This window comes from Macaca nemestrina, chromosome 13 (genome assembly GCF_043159975.1).
Source record: "Macaca nemestrina isolate mMacNem1 chromosome 13, mMacNem.hap1, whole genome shotgun sequence".
Classification (NCBI taxonomy): domain Eukaryota; kingdom Metazoa; phylum Chordata; class Mammalia; order Primates; family Cercopithecidae; genus Macaca; species Macaca nemestrina.
This window is the reverse complement of record NC_092137.1, coordinates 37,018,602-37,041,327: the sequence shown is the minus strand read 5'-3', so window position 1 is coordinate 37,041,327 and position 22,726 is coordinate 37,018,602. Positions and strand designations below refer to the sequence as shown.

The 22,726-nt window shown below is 39.5% G+C and overlaps 1 protein-coding gene across 7 annotated transcripts in view; it reads left to right on the top strand.

Annotated features, from left to right (window-relative positions):
- The window catches only part of LOC105465413 (HEAT repeat containing 5B), a 105,751-nt gene extending 83,481 nt beyond the window's left edge, over positions 1-22,270 (top strand). For 4 of the 7 annotated variants that reach the window (XM_071076517.1, XM_071076519.1, XM_071076520.1 and 1 more), the window contains 7 exons: positions 16-143; positions 2,079-2,223; positions 3,236-3,502; positions 5,206-5,433; positions 11,796-11,947; positions 14,054-14,267; positions 21,480-22,270. In XM_071076517.1, the coding sequence (XP_070932618.1) occupies positions 16-143; positions 2,079-2,223; positions 3,236-3,502; positions 5,206-5,433; positions 11,796-11,947; positions 14,054-14,267; positions 21,480-21,784 (1,439 nt within the window). In that variant the 3' untranslated portion in view covers positions 21,785-22,270. Of the gene's footprint in view, positions 1-15; positions 144-2,078; positions 2,224-3,235; positions 3,503-5,205; positions 5,434-11,521; positions 11,758-11,795; positions 11,948-14,053; positions 14,268-21,479 lie in introns of those variants that run through there. The other 3 variants (XM_071076518.1, XR_011611618.1, XM_071076522.1) reach the window with 3 other exon arrangements.
- Positions 22,271-22,726: the final 456 nt, after the last annotated feature.

Sequence of the window (22,726 nt, the reverse complement as noted above, 5' to 3'; positions counted from 1 at the left end):
TTTTGTGTATTTCAGGTGTGAGTATACAGTTTCTTTGTTCCCCTAGACCTGAGGAGCCCATTGAACATGTTACAGCATGCCTACAGGCCTTACATACCTTGTTAGACTCTCCTTATGCTCGAGTCCATATCGCAGAAGATCAGGTATAGTGTATTGCTGTGATAGATAATTGTCTGTTTTTTTCCGAGTATTGCTTTACAATGGAGAAAAGGATGGATTTTTTTTCTGTATTGGATCCTATTTTAACATGATATGAGTACACTGACTCCCTGTATTTATTCACCCAGTTACTTTTACTCTGTGCCTGGTCTGCCCCAAATATGGTTTGAGGTTACAGATAGTGAAAGCAGTTTCACTGTGCCTGAATTAGGAGATAAGTACAGTGTGATAAGTGCTATTTTAGTACATGTAAAGCTGAGAATAGAGAGGAGGAGCCCGATGTTGTGATAGGAAAGCAAAGGATGGTTTCTCAGAGTGGGCAATGGTTGAATCAAATCTTCCAGAGGAATTCGTGAGGCAACACAAGCAGGATGGGTTTTCCTCTCAGAAAGAATAGCGAATACAAACACTAGGAGGCATGAGAGAACATTGCAAGTTCAAGGGCATTGCCGTTTACTATGGCTGATTTGAATGGAACATGAGGTGGTTAGATGAGGCTGGACAACAAGGTGAAGACCAAATCATGAAGGTTTCTTGATGACATGTAAAAGAGTTTGAACCCTATCCTGAAAGTGATAGGGAATCATTAAAAATGTTTAAGTAGAGGAATGATGTCACTAACTTTATATTTCAGAAGGATCATTCTGTCAACCCATAGAGGTAGGTTGCCTTGTAAGAGATGCGAAGGGTGACGGATGCCAGTTCTGAGGCTTTTTTCATAATTCCAGAGAAATAACAAGTGCATTAGCCTAGGAAGGCTGAATAAAGGAAGAAGAAAAGAGGACCAGGATTGGAAGCTTGAGGATAAATAGCATTTAAAAATTGAGAAGAAGGGAATAAATCAACAGTGGAAACTACTAGAGAGGTTGGAGGAGAACTAAAAGAGAACAGAGTTATCAAAAAGACAAGGGAGGAGTTTCAAGAAGGGTAGACAGTCTCAAAAGAAAGAATAAATAAGCACAGAAATGAATCTAGAGGAGGCTATTGGTGACCTCCCGCAGAGGATTGTTTGAGGTGACTAGTAGCCAGATAGTAGGAAGATCAAGGAGTGAATAAGACAGTAAAGGAAGTGGAAGCATCTAGGCTGGGGAAGGAAGGAGCAAGATACATAGAGGAGGACATGGGGTAGATAAAAGGATCTGGAGGCTTTGGGAGTACAGGGGGGACATTAGATAAGAAAAACTTGAGCATTGTCATTATACTGAGGAGAGTAGCCTAACTAGAGAGAGAAGTTGAAAACATTTGAGATATGATCAGAGCCCTTGAAGAATCCCTAGGAAGTCAAATAGGATAGGATAGGAGCACATAAGGAAAGATTAACCTCAGATTAAGCCCCAGATAAGAGGCTGAACACATGATCTTAAGGAAGGAGGTAAAGGTGGCTTTGGTTGCAGTTAAGCATTTTCCCCCTCTTTGAAATTTCAGTTAGGTTCATTGGATGGATTTGATGTGTAAGATTGTGAGTAGAAGCTTAAAGTGGGTGGTGAAAGTTTGTAGTAGTTGCTGAAGTGAATAGAAGAGGAACTCACCAAAAATTTCTACAATCTCTGGTAAGCAGAGGTTGTAGAAATTCTTGGATATTCAGCTCAGGTTAGAAATTATAAATTTTAGCTGCATTGGACTTTGCAATACTGTTTAGCTCAATTATTTCCTTCCAATAGGAGAATGGTCATCTTTGAATATAAAGCGTATTTAAATATGTAGATAATAAATCGTTTGTTGCTTGAAAATATACATCCGGGTAAAATGTGACCATTTCTCAAGATTTTTACAATGTTCTTATTTGTTACATAGTTCTATATTTTAATTTTAGCTACCCAATTTCTTTTTTCACATATGTATTTTCTCAGATTTTAACAATATAAATTTATCCTTTAACATTGAAATTAATTAAATGTGTTTGTATTTATTTGTATTAGCTGATAGGTGTTGAGTTGCTGAGTGTTTTGCACCGCCTCCTATTGACCTGGAATCCATCATCTGTCCAGCTGTTGGTTACTGGAGTTGTACAACAGATAGTAAGAGCTGCTCAGGATTATTTGCAAGAAAAAAGAAACACTCTAAGTAAGCAGTAGAAATTACATGAACTTGAAGTAAATCTTACTTTATACTGAAAAAAAAATTTTTTAATATTAATGCCAGAACATATTTCTGTAGTTTTTATTTTCTTTTTTAGAGACAGGGTCTCATTCTGTCACCCAGGCTGGAGTGCAATGATGTTGTCTCTAACTCCTGAGCTCTAACTCCTGTCTCTAACTCAGTGTTGTCTCTAACTCCTGAGCTCAAGATCCTCCTGCCTTAGCCTTCTGAGTAGCTGGGACTATAGGCACACTCCACCAAGCCCAGCTAATTTTTTTTTTTCTTTTTTTTTTTTTTTGCGGGGGGACAGTCTCACTCTCAAGAGCCCAGACTAAAGTGCAGTGGTGCAATCTTGGCTTACTGCAGCGTCAAACTCCCAGGATCAGGTGATCTTCCCACCTCAGCCTCCAGAGTACCTGGGATTACAGACACACACCACAACGCCCAGCTAATTTTTGTATTTTTGGTGGAGACAGGATTTTGCCATGTTACTCAGGTTGGTCTTGAACTCCTGAGCCCAAGCAGTCCGTCCATCTTGGCATCCGAAAGTGCTGAGATGACAGGTTTGAGCCACGGCACCTGGCCAGAAGTTATTAACTTAAAAAAAATAATAATCATACATTTAGAAGATTTGAAATTGATTTTATTTTCATTAGAAAGGACCAAATGAAATTGCTGAGCGTCGACTATTTTTCACCTTTTGTCAATTTCATCTGGTTCAACCTAACATATGTTTTATTCCTATTATAAGATATATACCCAATAAAAATACCTGATAAAGATTTTCCAAGTGAAAAATGAACTGTCTGTTACCTTTAAGGACAGATCAATGCACAGAATTCTAGGAAGGCAGAGAATTATACAGAGAAAGATGTGTGACATCAGTTAGACATTTGCTTGTAAATTCTTTTGAAGGAATTTCCTAAATATACTTGTTGTGTTGTTTTACGTACTTTTTTTTTGGTTTGAAATTTCACCAAATTATCTTTTACCTCAGATGAAGATGATATGGAAAAAGAGGCCTGTACTGTATTGGGAGAAGGAGGTGACAGCGGTGGTCTCATTCCTGGAAAATCTCTTGTGTTTGCAACTATGGAACTGCTGATGTTCATTTTAGTACGGCATATGCCACATCTCAGTACCAAGGTGTCAGACTCTCCAAGTCACATAGCCACTAAAACTCGACTGTCAGAAGAAAGTGCTCGTTTGGTGGCAGCCACAGTTACCATACTCTCTGATTTACCATCCCTTTGTTCACCCGCTGGTACGGTATTGATCAGTATTTGGAAATGCATTCTATTACAGTAGACAAAGATGAGCTTGCCTTTGATTTTAAGCGCTGTAATAACTTAGTTTCCTCTTAAATCTCAAGTGAGAAATAAGAAGCTGGTCTTTTTTTAAGGTTTTGTTTACCTTTAGGAGCCTATGAAGATTAAAGATTCAGAAAGTCACAAATCTAAGGTGCTCTTTCCAGGTGTGTTTCAAATAAGACATGGGACTACAGGTTGAGGAAAGACAGTGTCAGCAGATAGACATAAAGTGGAGTAACTAAACTCTATTTTCCAATCTGGTTGCTACTCTTGAGCAACACGGAAAAACTCAGGGCTGGGCGCGGTGGCTCACGGCTATAATCCCAGCACTTTGGGAGGCTGAGGCGGGTGGATCACCTGAGGTCAGGAGTTCGTGACCAGCCTGACCAACATAGTGAAACCCCGTCTCTACTAAAAATGCAAAAAAATTAGCAGGGTGTGGTGGCGCATGCCTGTAATCCCAGCTACTCAGGAAGCTGAGGCAGGAGAATCACTTGAACCCGGGAGGCAGAGGCTGCAGTGAGCCGAGTTCGCGCCATTGCACTCCAGCCTTAGCGACAGAGGGAGACTTTTGTCTCAAAAAAAAACAAAAGAAAGAAAAAGAAAAACTCAAGAAGGTCAGAGGAGAATGACAGCCAACTTGAAGGAACACTGAAAGAAATTATGGCTGGAAAAAAGTAACAGCTGGCTGCAGATATTGAAGAACTGTTGAATGTAAAAGTAGACTTTCCCCCTGTTTTATCCAGAACAAGCTTGTCCAGCCCACCGCCCAGCATGGCTTTGAATTTCACCAACACAAATTCATAAACTTTCTTAAAACATTATGAGATCTCTGCGTGGACTTTTTTTAGCTCATCAGCTGTTGTTAGTGTTAGTGTATTTTATGTGTGGGCCAAGACAATTCTTCTGGTGAGGTTCAGGGAAGCCAAAACATCAGACATTCCTGATCTAGAAGGTAAAAATGGTATCAGTAAATAAAGAGGTAAATTTCAGCTCAACACAAGGAAGACCTTTCTACCTTTTAGAGTTACCCTACATGTTTGAAAATAATGACTGCTCCATCGTTGGAGTTTTACAAGCAGAGGCTACAATGGCTGCAGGTCAGAGTGGTGAAGGGATTTTTTCCTTTTGTGGGAGGTTGAATTTTCATGACCTAGAATTTTTAGTTACAAATTCTAGGATTATTTCATTTCTTCTTTCCTTGCCCCAATAGTCCTTTTACTTTCCTGGCTTGATTAGGTTGACTTTAGTACACTGAGGATTGATTATGTCTTAAAATTGCTGTAAAATTTACCAAGTTACTCAGATGCTTCTCACAGTATCTGGTAGTGTTTTTTCCTCTTTTTCTGTCTTCCTTTTTCATTTTCATTACAAAGGGCATGAAATATTAAATAGGTGAAGTATTAGAAGTAATAAAAACAAGGCTAGCTGGAAAAAGAAAGAAAATACCAATTCTGTCTTTGAAATGCTATGACACTTTCTTATTTTCTTTTTCAAGCTTTGAATTATAGTATTAGTAATACAGTAAATTTTGTATAAAGGCAAGGAAAAAAACAATATTAAACCACCATCAAATGCAAAAAATATAAGCAATGGAAACAACTATAATATGAGAACTGAAATAGTTATGAGGTAATCTGATTTGTTTTTCTTTCAGGATGTATGACAATCCTGCCCACAATTCTGTTCTTAATTGCAAGAATATTGAAAGACACAGCAATAAAGTCTGCAGATAATCAGGTTCCTCCACCAGTCAGTGCAGCTCTTCAAGGGATTAAAAGTATTGTGACACTTTCAATGGCCAAAACTGAGGCTGGCGTTCAAAAACAATGGACAGCTCTGATTCGTAGCACGCTTGCATGCATCCTGGAATATTCTCAACCAGGTAACCTATCAGTTTTAAACGTTTTAATCAGTTAGGATATCTGTTCCCTAAGTAATGAATTAGTTGAATAAGCTTATCAGAAAACTGCTGTATAACAATCAACTCAGAGAGGTACGTTAATCATATCTTTCAGATGTGAACTTTAATACTCTTTTCTGGATTGTTGACTCTAAATGCCCTTGTGTTAGTATTTATAAACATGTTGGGGCCAGGCATGGTGGCTCACGCCTGTAATCCAGCACTTTGGGAGGCCGAGGCAGGCAGATACCTGAAGTCAGGAGTTTGAGACCAGCCTGACTAACACGGTGAAACCCCATCTCTACTAAAAATACAAAATTAGCCAGGTGTGGTGGCGTGCGCCTATAATCCCAGCTACTTGGGAGGCTGAGGCAGGAGAATCGTTTGAACCCGGGAGGTGGAGGTTGCAGTGAGCTGAGATCACGCCACTGCACTCCAGTCTGGGCAACAACAGGGAGACTCCATCTCAAAAAATCAGGGCCTGGCCTGGTGGCTCACACCTGTAATCGCAGCACTTTGAGAGGCTAAGGCAGGCAAATCACGAAGTCAGGAGTTCAAGACCATCTTGACCAACATGGTGAAATCCCGTCTCTACTAAAAATACAAAAAATTAGCTGGGCGTGGTGGCAGGCACCTGTAATCCCTGCTACTCAGGAGGCTGAAGCAGAAGAATAGCTTGAACCTGGGAGGTGGAGGTTGTAATGAGCCAAGATCGCGCCACTACACCCCAGCCTGGCAACAGAGCAAGACTCCCTCTCAAAAAAAAAAAAATGCAGAATTTAGCTGAGCATGGTGATGTGTGCCTGTGTTCCAGCTACTCAGAAGGCTGATGTGGGAAGATCACTTGAGCCCAGGAGGCAGAGGCTGCAGTGAGCCCAGATCACACCACTGCACTCCAGCCTGGGCAACAAAGCAAGACCCTGTCTCCAAAAAAAAAAGAAACATACTCTTTAGCCTTACTGATCAAAAAATTATGTTCAAGGTTATTTATCATCTATTATATCTTACAACAATGAAAATGTGTGATAACTATGTCTGGCAATGGAAAGAATTATGAAGTACATGTTCGTTTATTCATTTGGATAGTATATCCTTTATATCTAGTAAGTATCATGTTTATAACCAACTATATAAATTAACCCAGACCCAAAGAAATTAAGCCAAAACCTAGTAATTTAATTTAATTTAAACTATTACTGGGTGGTAGAGTTACAAGTTTTACTTTCTCTCCTATACTCTTTTTATATTTTAAGCAATGAATTCGTTTAAGTGAATATGTGACTTCTAAAAAATTATAAGGGATAACTTTAGTTTTATTAATGTTATTAAAATTATTTTGGCTTTATCAAGAGCTGGTATTTTGTTTCTTAAGGTAGATTTTAACAAACTGAAGAAACATTAAAAGCCATATTTATATATGTATATGTGTGTATAGATAGGAATAACAAGGGCTGGGCATGGTAGCTCACACCTGTAATCCCAAAGGAGGCCAAAGTGGGCAGATCATGAGGTCAGGAGTTCCAGACCAGCCTGGCCAATATGGTGAAACCCCATCTCTACTAAAAATAACAAAATTTAGCAAGATGTGGTGGCATGTGCCTGTAATCCCAGCTACTCAGGAGACTGAGGCAGGAGAGTCACTAGAATCCGGGAGGTGGAGGTTGCAGTGAGCCACTGCATCCCAGCCCGGGCGACAGAGCAAGACTCCATTTCAGAAAAAAAAAAAAAAAAGAACAAGGAATAACATGAAGAAGAAATACTTAAGAATTTGTTTTAATTTTTGTTGAGGGAGTCCAGAGTCAGTATTTTTGAAATTGTTCATTAAGGGAAAGTTTTGATACGTTATCAAGCTAGTTCATTCATATGAGGTGAATTTAAAGGTCTGATAATAGAATTAACTTGCCTGAGATATTCTGTCTGGAACTAAATTCCGAGGAGACACAGTCAGTTATGAAGTAGGGATCAAAGCCACAGGCATATTTATATTTGTATATCAAGGCAAGCAGATCCCTTGGTTAACAAGCAAAGTCTTATAATTATTTCCATTGTGGAAATCCTATTTCCTGTTATAAAATCTGTCATCTTTCACTTTAAAAAGTGTATTGTGCATGTGAACATGCACAAACATGTACAGAAATCTTCTTGGATCTAATGAATCACTCTTGATTGCTGCAACATTGTTTTTCGTTTTCAGACCCTTTGACTTTGAAATAAATTTCAAACTTTAAAAAAAGTTACAAGAATAAAATAAGGAACTCCAGCATACCCTTCTCCTAGATTCACCAGTTGTCAGCATTTTGCCACACATGGTTTATTACTTTCTCTGTAATCCACATATCATTATTGTTAATATTATTAATTTTGCTAAACCATCTGAGGATATTAAGTCATCATGACTCTATTCCTCAATACTTCATGGATATCCTAAGAATAAGGACATTCCCTTCCATAACCACAGAAGAATTATCAAATTTGGCACTATTTGTCCTGATAATGACCGTCATAGAGCCCTTTTTTTTTTTTTAGTCATTATATTGCCTTAGTCTCCCCTAATCTGGGGCAGTTCCTCAGCCTTTGTCTTTCATAGCATTAATGTTGTTGAAGAATACAGGCCATCTATTATGTAGAATGTTTCTCAATTTAGAAGTCTAATTTTTTTTTCCTCTCAGGTTAGATTCAATGTATGCATTTTGGCAGGAATACTGCATAAGTAATGTTATGTCTTAGTACATCATATAACTAAGACATATTGCTTTGTCATGTTGTTTTGTCCCATTATTGGGAATCTTAACTTTAATAACTTTTTTAAGAAATTGTCTGCCGTGTTTCTCCACTATGAAGTTGCCGTTTTTCCATTTTATAGTTAATAGGTAATCTGTGGGGAAATGCTTTGAGACTTTCTCACTTGTCTGTTCCCATCAAACTTTCTTTCTTTTTTTTTTTTTTTTTAAACAGAGTCTCACTCTGTTGCCCAGGCTGGAGTGCAATGGTGCGATTTTGGCTCACCGCAACCTCCACCTTCTGGGTTCAAGCAATTCTCCTGCCTCAGCCTCCCAAGAAGCTGTGACTACAGGCGCCCGCCACCGTTCCCAGCTAGTTTTTGTATTTTTAGTAGAGATGGGGTTTCACCATGTTGGCCAGGCTGACCTCGAACTCTGGACCTCAGGTGATCCCCCCACCTTGGCCTCCCAAAGTGCTGGGATTACAGGCGGGAGCCACCGCGCCCGGCCCGTAATTTTTTAAAATTCAGTGGGTCCCTTACTGTTACTTCAATGTATCCCCATTATTTCTTGAGCACTTCCATACTTTCTAGCGCCAAGATACAGCAGACTGAGTATTTTCCGCCTCACTGTTCTAGAATCAGCCTCTTCTCCAAAAGCCTTGATTCCTTTTAGTAGAAAATCATATTTAGATGCTCAGTCTTCTTTTTTTTTTTTTTTTTTGAGACGGAGTCTCTCTCTGTCGCCCAGGCTGGAGTGCAGTAGCGCAATCTCGGCTCACTGTAAGCTCCGCCTCCCAGGTTCACGCCATTCTCCTGCCTCAGCCTCCCGAGTAGCTGGGACTACAGGGGCCCGACACCACGCCCGGCTGATTTTTTGTATTTCTGGTAGAGACGGGGTTTCACTGTGTTAGCCAGGATGGTCTCGATCTCCTGACCTCGTGATCAGCCCGCCTCGGCCTCCCAAAGTGCTGGGTTACAGGCGTGAGCCACCGCGCCCGGCCCCCAATCTTCTTAAAGTCAGTTTAAAAATAAAATGGGGCCGGACATCTTGGTTTAAACCTATAATCCCAGCACTTTGGGAGGCCAAGGTGGAAGGGTTGCTTTAGGCCAGGAGTTCGCGACTTGCCTGGGCGATATGGTAAGATGCTGTCTCTATAAATTTATTTATTTATTTATTTATTTATTTATTTATTTATTATTTTATTTTTTTTGAGACAGCGACTTGCTCTGTCGCCCAGGCTGGAGTGCAGTGGCGCGATCTCGGCTCACTGCAAGCTCTGCCTCAGCCTCCCGAGTAGCTGGGACTACAGGCATGGGCCACCGTGCCCAGCTAATTTTTTGTATTTTTACTAGAGACCCGGTTTCACCGTGTTAGCCAGGATGGTCTCAGTCTCGTGACCTCGTGATCCGCCCCCCTTGGCCTCCCAAAGTGCTGGGATTACAGGCGTGAGCCACCATGCCCGGCCTCTATAAAAAATCTTTAAAATCAGCTGGACATGGTCGTGCACACCTGTAGTCCCACCTCCTTGGGCAGCTGACGTGGGAGGGTTGCTTGAGCCCAGGAGTTCAAGGCTGCCGTGAGTTATGATCATGGCACTGCACTCCAGCTCTTTCCAGGGGGAAAAAAGAAAAAATAATAATTTTTAAAAAATGAAAATAAAATAATTTTTGACAAATTGCTTGCAGCATTGCCAACTCTTAGTAAGAGATTATATTAATTCTACGTAGAATAAATTCCCTATGATGGGGTTTTCAGGTTTTTTTTGTTTTAGGTTTTATGTTTGTTTATTTGTTTTTGAGACAGGGTCTCACTCTGTCACCCAGGCTGGAGTGTGGTGACATGAACACAGCTCACTGCCACCTTAACCTCTGGGGCTAAAGTGATCCTCCTGCCTCAGCCTCCTAGGTAGCTGGGACTGCAGGCATGCACCACCATTCCTGGCTACTTTTTTTGTTTTTTGTAGAGACAGGGTCTCACCATATTGCCCAAGCTAGTCTTGAATTCCTGGGCACAAGCAATCCTCCCTCCTCAGTCTCCCAGAGTGCTGGGATTACAGGAGTGAGCTCCCTAGTCTGGGAGAGTTCTCAGGTTTTTAACATTTGTGACTCAGGTTATTATAAACTGGTTAAATCCTTCAAATTTTACACCTCTTTTGTTTGTTTTCCTGTTTGTTTTGAGACTGAGTCTCACTCTGTCACCCAGGCTGGAGTGCAGCAGCACAATCTTGGCTCACTGCAACCTCCGCCTCCCGAGTTCAAGCAATTCTGTAGCCTTGGCCTTCCGAATAGCTGGGATTACAGGCGTGCACCACCACACCTGGCTAATTTTTGTATTTTTAGTAGAAATGAGGTTTCACCATGTTGTCCAGTCTGTTCTGGAACTCCTGACCTCAGGTGATCTGCCCATCTCCGCCTCCCAAAGTGCTGGGATTACAGGTGTGAGCCACCACACCCAGCCGGCATCTCTTTTTTTAAACTTTATTTCTTTACATTAAGTTAATGGACTTTTTCTAGACTATTGTTCTTAACCCATTATTCCATATTACAAAAAGCTTGTACCCTTATTATGAGATAATGTTAGCATGTCAAATGTGTATGTTCGTAATCCTTCTAAAGTACTGATTATCACTGGGTATTTACAGTTGTCAAAATAGCTCAGATTTAAACAAAAGGTGGGGATAAGTTTTTCTTAAGATATGATAATCACAAAATGTTTGGAACTCCTATTTTATATGTTCAGAAGTATTGTTTTTTAGAATAACTTCATATTTCTAGTATTTCTAATTATGTACTGTATTTCTGTTCAAGTTGTATCTATTCTTGAATAAATGTAATGGCAAGAAATTCCTTAAAATTCTTAGAACACTGTCTTCAGGAAATTGTCTAAGTTTATTTTATTTATTTATTTATTTATTTATTTGAGACGGAGTTTCGCTCTTGTTGTCCAGGCTGGAATGCAATGACACGATCTCGGCTCACTGCAACCTCTACCTTCCTGGTTCAAGCAATTCTCCTGCCTCAGCCTCCCAAGTAGCTGGGATTACAGGCATGCTCCACCACACCTGACTAATTTTGTGATCAAGCTGGTCTCGAACCCCCGACCGCAGGTGGTCCGCCTGCCTTGGCCTTCCAAAGTGCTGGGATTACAGGCATGAGCCACTGCACCAGACTGATTTTTTTTTTTTTTTAATGGTTGTATGGAATTTACAGGTTTTCATATTTACTAAATTGAAAGGAGATATCACTTAAAAAGTACTCTGAATTTTAAAATTAATTAGAATATTTTATAATCATTTAGCGTTAAACATAACTGTATGCATTTAACTTTATGCATTGAACTTCTTACAGTTGTCTGTGGACTGTATTAGATTGAGGCAAATACTACTATAAATGTTGCGGGGAGAAAGAGATGATTGTTCAAGACTAAAATTCTGGCTGGGCGCAATGGCTCACACCTGTAATCCCAGCACTTTGGGAGGCCAAGGCAGGAGGATCACCTGAGCCCAGGAGTTCAAGACCAGCCTGGACAGCATGGCAAGACAACATCTCTTTCTACAAAAATAAAAAAATAAAATTCCAAGCGTTTTAGAAACAGCACACTTCTTTCATTTTTCATTTTCAGAAGACTCTGTACCTACACCTGATGAAGTCAGCATGCTAACAGCAATTGCACTCTTCCTGTGGTCTGCTAGTAGTGAAATAATAGGAGTCCAGTCATTACAGAATGGCTGCATGAACAGATTTAAAAATGCATTAAATTCATGCGACCCATGGGTAAGTTACACTTTAAACAAACATAAATAAAAACATTTCCCTTTATCAGGAAAATGTCAGATTGATTCATTAAAATATGTGATACATAATTAAAAGCTAAGTATTTGCACTATGGCTTTTAAATGGAAAAACCAAAACAAATCACTGGGTTTAAGCACTAGAACACATGTGTATGTTTATTCACATATGTAGAAATTCTCCAATATCTGAAATATTTGATTAACCCCGGGGCATACTGGTAGAGACAAGAGTCTATGATTATGTTTTCCAGTGTTTATTTAAATGACACTAAGGACATTAAAGGAGAAGTTTACATTATTAGACATTTTAATGAACCTACTAGAACCTCTAGTTTGTCTAGAATGTAAGATTTTTTATTTTACAATGTCAAAGTCTAAACTTGTGATTCTCAAGCCTGCTACACGTCAGAAATTTTAAAAAGCAGAAAACATTTTTGAAGGCCAGGTGCAGTGGCTCGCACCTGTAATCCCAGCACTTTGGGAGGCCAAGGCGGGCAGATCAGGAGGTCAGGAGTTCAAGACCAGCCTGTAGTGAAACGCCATATCTACCAAAAATACAAAAAAATAGCCGGGTGTGGTGGCAGGTGCCCGTAATCCCAGCTACTCGGGAGGCTGAGGCAGGAGAATCACTTGAACCCAGGAGGCAGAGTGAGTCGAGATTGCGCCATTGCACTCCAACCCGGGCAACATTGTGAGACTCCGCCTCAAAAAATAAATAAACAACAAAAAAATAAACATTCTTGGACTCCACCACTGTCTTCCTGAATCTGAGTCTCCAGATTGGTGGCTCCAGGATCTGTATATTTAAAATGTTCTTCAGGTTTTTCTTGTGTCTGTCCAGATTTAGCCACTTGTGTTCTTCTAAAGCACTGAAATAGTTTTATTCTATTCTGTCCCATATATTGATGAGTCTTCCCTCCCTCTTCCTTCTTTCCTTCCTTCATTTTTTTTTTTTTAAGTGTTAATCTGAAGCCTTTCTTTTTTTTGTTTTTTTTTTTTTGAGACCGAGTCTGGCTCTGTGGCCCAGGGAGTGCAGTGGCGCGATCTCAGCTCACTACAAGCTCCAGCTCCCGGGTTCACGCCATTCTCCTGCCTCAGCCTCCCGAGTAGCTGGGACTACAGGCGCCTGCCACCATGCCTGGCTAATTTTTTGTATTTTTAGTAGAGATGGGGTTTCACCTTGTTAGCCAGGATGGTCTCGATCTCCTGACCTCATGATCCGCCCGTCTCGGCCTCCCAAAGTGCTGGGATTACAGGCTTGAGCCACCGCGCCCGGCCAATCTGAAGCCTTTCTAATACAAAGTGGAGCCAGTAAGCCTTTATTTTTTAGGTCTGGCAACCTTACATTGTTAACAGTCATTTCCAGGGAATCAAATGGTTTTGAGATACCTAAGCAATGTATTTTCATAGCTTTGTTTCAGATCATTCAAATATTAACTTTCCTTACTAAATATATTTGGTTAAAATGGGAGAGACAATTGTACATTAAAGGAAGAGTTAAAAACAGAAGTGGGAATAACTGATTTCTAACATATTTCACAGTATAAAAATATGGGAATTGGCCGGGCACGGTGGCTCACACCTGTAATCCCAGCACTTTGGGAGGCCAAGGCGGGCAGATCGCATGGTCAGGAGATTGAGAACATTCTGGCCGACATGGTGAAACCCCATCTCTACTAAAAATACAAAAATTAGTTGGGTGTAGTGGTGCACGCCTGTAATCCCAGCTACTCAGGAGACTGAGGCAGGAGAGTCGCTTGAACCCGGGAGGCAGAGATTGCAGTGAGCCAAGATGGCGCCACTGCACTGTAGCCTGGCGACAGAGTGAGTCTCCATCTCAAAAAAAAAGAAAAAAAAAGAAATATAGGAATTGTATAAGCATGGTGATTTGATCATTGAAATATATGAGCATTTTTTTACTAATTTTGGTCAGAAAATTCTATTCTCCATTTCTCTAAGTAGAAAATGTAATTTCCATTTTCATCCCGCAGTATCACTTCTTTTCAGTACATAGTAAGATGCAATGTGATTGTACAGCAAATAAGAACTATACACATGTTAACTGATATATGTTCTTCTTGTACAGGTTCAAGCCAAATGTTACCAGCTTCTCCTCTCAGTCTTCCAACATTCCAATCGTGCCCTTTCAACTCCTTATATTCATTCATTAGCTCCAATAGTGGTTGAAAAGCTAAAAGCTGTTGAAAGAAACAGACCAGCCAGTAACATAGAGCTTTTAGCGGTTCAAGAAGGAATAAAAGTTCTTGAAACATTGGTTGCTCTTGGTGAAGAACAAAACAGTAAGTATATTCTTATAAAAAGCTACTAGTTCAAAATGAAGATCTGTATTATATATAAATCTTATTTGATATTAGAAACAGGCCTGCCAGGCGTGGTGGCTTACACTTTGGGAGTCCCAGCATTCTGGGAGGCCGAGGCAGGTGGATCAGGAGGTCAGGAGATCGAGACCATCCTGGTTAACACGGTGAAACCCCATCTCTACTAAAAATACAAAAAATTAGCCGGGTGTGGTGGCAGGCGCCTGCGGTCCCAGCTACTTGGGAGGCTGAGGCAGGAGAATCACTTGAACCCGGGAAGCGGAGGTTGCAATGAGCTGAGATCGCGCCACTGCACTCCAACCTGGTGACAGAGCAAGACTCCATCTCAAAAAAAAAGAAAAGGAAAAAAAAACAGACCTTTGCTTATGTTATATAATGTAGTGAGTTGATTTTTTTTTTTTTTTAACAGGAAGTTAAAATGAATTGCCAATGGCATTTCAACACACTGATTTTTTAAAAAAATTTTCTAGGAATGTAGGCATCCCTTAAGATCTAGGAAAAATATAGATGTTTAATAGGGCTTTTTTTTTCTTTTTCTTTTTAAGACAGAGTCTCGCTCTGTCACCCAGGCTGGTGTGCAGTGGCACCATCTTGGCTTACTGCAACCTCTGCCTCGTGGGCTGAAACAGTCCTCCCACCTTGGCCTCCCAAAGAGCTGGGACTGCAGGCACATGCCACCATGCCTGGCTAACGTTTGTACTTTTTGTAGAGACAGGATTTCGCCATATTGCCCAGGTTGGTCTCTGACTCCTCCTGGACTCAAGTGATCCACCCGCCTTAGCCTTTCAAAGTGCTAGGATTACAGGTGTGAGCTACCGTGCCCGTATCGTAGGGTTTTAAAATAACATTCTAATCTTCGTATTAGAGGTATAAAAGCTTTATAACAAATATAACCAGTTAAGTATTAATACCAAACATCATTATTAAAATATCTCAAAACTTGTTATTTAGAAATTTTTTTTAATTTAATGAAAAACTACTGCATACATCCATTTAACCAGAGAATTCCCTTAATACTTAAGCTTTGATTTTATCACAGTATAATATTTGTCCTTCAAAATATGATTTTTAATTGTAGAGAGACTGTACTTTTTAAACTAGTATCTTATGATTGAACATTAAGCTGTTTTTAATTTTTCAAGATCACAATGAGCATTTTTTTTTTGAGACAAAGTCTTGCCCGGGCTGGAGTGCAGTGGTGCAATCTTGGCTCACCGCAACCTCCGCCTCTGAAGTTCAAGTGATTCTCCTGCCTCAGCCTCCCGAGTAGCTGGGATTACAGGCATGCGTCACAACGCCTGGCTCATTTTTGTATTTTGAGTAGAGATGGGGTTTCACCACATTGGCCAAGCTGGTCTTGAACTCCTCACCTCAAGTATTCCACCTGCTTCAGCCTCCCAAAGTGCTGGGATTACTAGCATGAGCCACTGCACCTGGCCGAGATGAGCATCTTTATTCTTTTTTTTTTTTTTCTTTTTTTTTTGAGACAGTCTTGCTTTATCACCCAGGCTGGAGTGCAGTGGCGCGAGCTTGACTCACTGCAAGCTCCGCCTCCCGGGTTCAGGCCATTCTTCTGCCTCAGCCTCCCGAGTAGCTGGGACTACAGCCGCCTGCCACCACGCCCGGCTAATTTTTTGTATTTTTAGTAGAGACGGGGTTTCACCGTGTTAACCAGGATGGTCTCGATCTCCTGACCTTGCAATCCACCCTCCTCGGCCTCCCAAAGTGCTGGGATTACAGGCGTGAGCCACTACACCCGGCCGAGCATCTTTATTCTTAAATTATTTCTATCAGATTCCTAAGAGTGAAATTACTGACGAGAAGGGAATGCACATATTAAGACTTTTAATTGGCCAGGCGCAGTGGCTTATGCCTGTAATACCAACACTTTGGGAGGCCAAGGCGAGCAGATCACTTGAGATCAGGAGTTTAAGACGAGCCTGGCAAACATGGTGAAACCCCGTCTCTACTAAAAATACAAAAAATTAGCTGGGCACAGTGGCTCATGCCTATACTGTCAGCACTTTGGGAGGCCAAGGCAGGCAGATCACGTGAGATCAGGAGTTCGAGACTAGCCTGACCAACATGATGAAACCCCGTCTCTACTAAAAGTACAAAAATTAGCCAGGGTGGCATGTGCCTGTAATCCTAGCTACTTGGGAGGCTGAGACAGGAGAATCGCTTGAACCTGGGAGGCGGAGGTTGCAGTGAGCTGAGATTGTCCCATTGGATTCCAGCCTGGGTGACAAGTGAGACTCTGTCTCAAAAAAAAAAAAGACTTTTAATCTATATTGTCAGATTGTGCTCCACCTATATAAACTGTACCTGTTTTTTTTCTGTCAAAATTGTTTTCCTCTTCTCTTAAAAACATTTCACAGGAAATTGGAAAAGAGTAGAGATTTTTGAAAAGCAATTGCAGTAGCTCCTCTATAAAATAATAATCCAGAACTATGCCAGTAGAAGAAAAGAATGCAGAGGAGAAAGTGGAAGAAAGGTTTATCTGATTTGATGATTAACTGATTATAGAAGGCAAATGAAAATAAGCAAATATTACTATGTTGCATGAAAACAACATCAAAACTGGGAAAGTCAGAAAAGGCAGTGTTTGAAGAAGTTGATAAATTTAGTTGAAATTAGTAACAATATATATTATTTAGGCAAAAATTTTATGACTGACATGGCCTATGTTTGGCAAATCAAAATTTTATTTGTATTTTTATTTTACTAATTGTAAATTCCATAAAGATGAGGACTGAATCTTATTCACTTTGTAATCCCAGCACTAAGTTTTATTGCCTTCTAGTATTTACAATATTTTTGAGTTGACTCTTGGGATCAATTCTTGTACAGGCACCCTAATTTGGAATTAAATTTAGCATGAGGACAGATAGGGAAGGGAACCCTTTTGTTTGTTTTTTAATTCTGTATTTTTTTTTTGACAGTAAAAATATATATGTCTTTGCATAATTTAGTTTAATAGCTAGTTAGACTTTAACAATGTCCTTGAAATAAATGACCCTTTTTCAGTTTAAGGTATAAAACAACCAAAGCATTGTAATTTCAACTATCAACCAGACCAATCTGTAGTGTTATTAGTGAGGTGTATCAATGATCAGCACCATCTGTCGGTCATGGTGGCTCACGCCTGTAATGCCAGCACTTTGGGAGGCCAAGGCAGGCGGATCATGAGGTCAGGAGTTCAGGACCAGCCTGGCCAATATGATGAAACCCTGTCTCTTCTTAAAAAAAAAAAAAAAAAAAAATTAGCCGGGCATGGTGGCACACACCTGTAGTCCCAGCTACTCAGGATGCTTAGGCGGGAGAATCGCTGGAACCCAGGAGGCAGAGGTTACAGTGAGCCAAGATCGTGCCACTGCACTCCAGCCTGGGCAACAGAGTGAGACTCTGTCTCAAAAAAAAAAAAAAGGCACCATCATGATTTCTTCATTTTTTTAATGGACTGCTTCACTCAGATAACAGATATTTTGTACTCTAACAAGACTTTTAAGAGGTAGAATAAGCAGTTCGCCTGTTTTTAAAATTAAAACTAAATCTAAGGCTAAATGCCATGCAAAAAGTAAAGGCAAACAAGTCTTATTAGTGAAATAAGATGACATTCATTAGGAGGATACCATCAAATAAATGAATGGATGTAAATCATATTCATTTGATGGCAACATTTTTATACTTCATATTTTATATGGTTACATGATTCCAAGAGGGTAAGTTTTCAGCTTTTGAATTTAAGTCACTCAACTTTTTTCATCTCATTTACAGGTGTTAATTTTGTTTTCAACTTTACAGTATCCAGTATAAGAATGGGCCGTATATGTTTTCTCACCCTGCATGACCAAGGTTATAAGCTAAAAATATTAGAATTATATTTGACTCCTTGTTCATCATCTTTATTGACTCTATTATTCAAATCTTGCCCTATCTCTTTCTGAAATTTCTCTAGGATTCAAGAGAAACTTGTACCCTAGTCTTATATCTAATCACCTCCTAAATAGATAACTATAATAGTTTTCCTAGGTGATATTCCCCATCAAATTTACCTAAAGTAATTTTATCTCTCCTTTGCTTAAGAATTTGGAAAAGTTGGCCGGGCGCGGTGGCTCAAGCCTGTAATCCCAGCACTTTGGGAGGCCGAGACAGGCGGATCACGAGGTCAGGAGATCAAGACCATCCTGGCTAACACGGTGAAACCCCGTCTCTACTAAAAAAATACAAAAAACTAGCCGGGCGAGGTGGCGGGCGCCTGTAGTCCCAGCCACTCGGGAGGCTGAGGCAGGAGAATGGCGTGAACCCGGGAGGCGGAGCTTGCAGTGAGCCGAGATCCGGCCACTGTACTCCAGCCCGGGCGACAGAGTGAGACTCCGTCTCAAAAAAAAAAAAAAGAATTTGAAAAGTTTACTGTTTCCTTACAGCATCAAGTCTGAACATCTTTGCTTGCTTTTCAAAATGTTTTTTCTGCTCCCCAACGTGTACCTACTAACCTGACCGGACCAGTTTCCTTTCTGTGCTCCTTTTAATCACTTTACATTGTTCATATTATTTTCTCTTTCCTCCGTTGTTGTTTCTCTTCTTCTTATACAAATCCGTTAAACCTACATTAGATCTTTTCTTTGAGGAATATTGCCTAATTACTTAGCTCACTCTGATCTTACCCTTTATATAATTTATTTGGTATTTGTAACCAACCAAATAAAATCCCAAAGTATTCCTCAGCTTCATGAGTCTCTTGGTGAATTCTATACTGAAATGCTACCCACGTTTTTTAGCACTTAGTACTCTAATTGTTCTATGTGCTGTCTACTGTTTTCATTTAGATAATAAAAGCATCCAGGTAGAAACGAATTATGTAACATTTCCTATAATACTTAGCGTATTTCTCGATATTTGATGAATACTTAAATAACTTATAATTTTTCCAGTTATATTTTAAAATTGTTAAAACCAAAACCTTAATTTACAACCTACTGTTGAAAACCTATTGCAACCTCTTCCGATTTAGCAAGCCAGTACACTGAAGATAATTTTATATATATTTTATAATTCTCTACTTTATTTTTGATTATGAAAGCCAGCTTTTATAATACTATTAACTTTTTTTTTTTGAAAGGGAGTTTCACTTTGTCACCCATGGCACGATCTCGGCTCACTGCAACCTCTGCCTCCCGGGTTCAAGCAATTCTCCTGCCTCAGACTCAGAGTAGCTGGAATTACAGGCATGTGCCACCACACCCAGCTAATATTTTTGGGTTTTCTTATTTTGTTTTGTTTTGTTTTTTGAGACAGAGTTTCGCTCTTGTTGTCGAGGCTGGAGTACAATGGTGCGATCTTGGCTCACCACAACTTCTGCCTCCCGGATTCAATCGATTCTCCTGCCTCAGCCTCCCAACTAGCTGGGAATACAGGCATGCGCCACCATGCCCGGCTAATTTTTTTTTTTTTTTTTTTTTTGTATTTTTAGTAGAGATAGGGTTTCTCCATGTTGGTCAGGCTGGTCTCAAACTCCCGACCTCAGGTGATCTGCCCACCTCGGCCTCCCAAAGTGCTGGGATTACAGGCATGAGCCACCGCGCCTAATCAAATTTTTTGTATATTTAGTAGAGACAGGGTTTCGCCCTGTTGGCCAGGCTGGTCTCAAACTCCTGACCAAGGGATCCGCCCACCTCGGCCTCCCAAAGTGCTAGGATTACAGGCATGAGTCCACCGCGCCTACCCCTATAATACTATTAACATTCTACATGAGGGAAATTAAATTAAATCTAGAAGATTGGAGGATTTACCTGGGACTTTAAAAATAACCTTTTACCTTTCTTCTGAAAACTTAATATGGAAAAAAAATCCTATTAATTGGAAACTTCTGGGTATTTGCCAAGAGAAAGAGTGTGTATGTTTATTCGTTCAAAGGATAGTTATTGAATGCCTGTGTACCAGGTAGTGTTCTAGGCATTGAGAATTTAGCATGAAATATAACAGGCAAAGGTCCCTGAGCTCGTGGAGCTTACATTTATGGTAGGAAAACACTGACAATAAACACTTTTCGTCCCCTATACCTGTGTGTGTGTGTGTGTGTGTGTGTGTGTGTGTGTGTCTATTATATGTAGACATAGTCTTTGTATAATTTTATATAGTGATGAAGATGGATATATCAATTTTAGATGTAGATATAACATCTATAGTTCGATGCAGGAATTGATAGGAGCTGTGAAGAAAAAAAATACAGCAGGGAAAGAAAATAGGCAGTAAGGTCCAGGGTGGGACTGGGATTCTGGAAAGGCTTAGCTGATTTTTATGACTGTCCTTGCTGACATCAGTGAGTGTCACACATTCTCTACCAGATGCTACCTGCTGCCTTACAGTTGCATCGATTGTCATTCTACAAAAATTAACAGTAATTAAGGGGGAGAAAACATAATTCTCAATGTGATTATAAGAGATGTTATACACACACACAATTACATATAAAGGTTAATTGTTAGAAAAATATCACCTTTAATGAAACGTATATCTCAGGATGGAGTTGTTAATAAGTAAAGACGAAAAACTGACAAAAGACTACCAAAAGGAGATGAAGCCTCCAAATAAATCTTTTTTTAAGGACTTGGAATTTATATCAGTCAGACATAGGTTCTTGTTTTTTTGACCCTAAGCTTATGTATTCCCTTAGTTTTGAGGAATTTCCCCTCACTGCGAGTTTTGGGGGATGATGAAATAGGAAAAAACTTGTATTGTGTTTCTACTTAAAGAGGAAAGAAACAACTAGTTTTAGTTAAATAATGGTAAATAGATGCTTTTCAGGTTTCTGTTCCCCACGCCCAATCTCCTGATTCTAGAATGCCTGTACAAATTTTATAATCTTACTCTCAAGATACATTCTACAGATGGCAATTGTAAAGTGTTTTATTACTTTTTAACCTTTGGCCCATTTTTTATTTAAGTAAAGCAAATTAATGTAAATGTAAAAATATAATTTACAAACCTGGTTTCCAGCTTGGACATTTAGTAAATATTTAATATTAATTACTCGTTATTGAGGTCTAAAGTAGGCTGTGCATGTTTACTTATATTTTATTACAGTTCAGTCTTCCATGGCAATTGCCTAGTTTTTAAAGTTTATTATAATCTTTATGTTTGTGATCTTTTTTCATACTTTATTATTTACAGGAGTCCAGCTACTTGCTCTTTTAGTTCCCACTTTGATATCTTATCTGCTGGATGAAAATTCTTTTGCCTCAGCAACTTCAGCTTCCAAAGATCTTCATGAGTTTGCACTCCAGAATTTAATGCATATTGGACCTCTGTATCCACATGCTTTCAAGACGGTAATGGGAGCTGCTCCTGAGTTGAAAGTGCGTCTAGAAACTGCCGTTCGAGCAAGCCAAGCAAGCAAAGCTAAAGCGGCTGCCAGCCAGCCAGCCCCCGCCATACATTCTGCACCAACAATTAAGCTAAAAACAAGTTTTTTTTAATTTGTACTTTCATTTATTTGTATTTATATTGTCACCTAGCACCTAATTAGTTATGGCCTCTGTATCATTCCAGGCTATCTGTGGGTTCTGTTGTATTTGTATTTTGGTATTACAGTGCTTCCAAGTAGGATGAGTGAAATAATGCTCACACCACTTATTGATTTTTAAGGAGTGATTTTTTTTTTATCATGTGGTGAATATGTTTTCTTTTTCCTCCTAATAATGTTTCTCTTTTGTTAATTTATTTATTTTTCAAACACTGAGCCATAGTCTTAAATTTAAATGCTAAAAACATAATCGTATCATGTAGTCGGGCAGCCTATTGATATTGTCAGGGAAAAAAAATGGGTCAGAACTCAGCATCTGTCATGAAAAAAAGCGATTTGAAAAACAAGCAGATTTTAAATTTTGAAGTAACCAAAATAATGCAAAGTGTCTGTTTTGTGGTGTATATACTATGAATAAAATCACAGCATTTTCTAAGCATTTCCCAAAATGTCCTTACCTTTCTGATGGGTCTTTTAGCTTTCATATCAAATTACTAAATTATGCTATGTGTATTTTAGTTGTTAGCAGAATTAAAATTCTCATTTAAAGATTCACTAAAATGTTTTAAATGTAATATTCTGCTTTTTTAATAGCTAAAATTTGGCTTCAGTTATGTTTTGTAATTACAGAACCTCAAGTTCTGGCTATGATGGTTAGTTTCCTTCATCAAATATTTATTGAATGCCTACTGTGTATAAGGCATCAAGCTAAGTGCTGCAGGGGATACAAAACTGAATTAGGCATCATTACTGTGATGCTATTCTCTCATGTAGTGGACATTTTACCATACGAAATAGATAATTCACAAAATGAATGTTTGCCAGAGCATTTAGCAAATTTTAAACACCAGGTTTTACACCACATAGTGTAACAGACTGAACAAGTATGATCAAA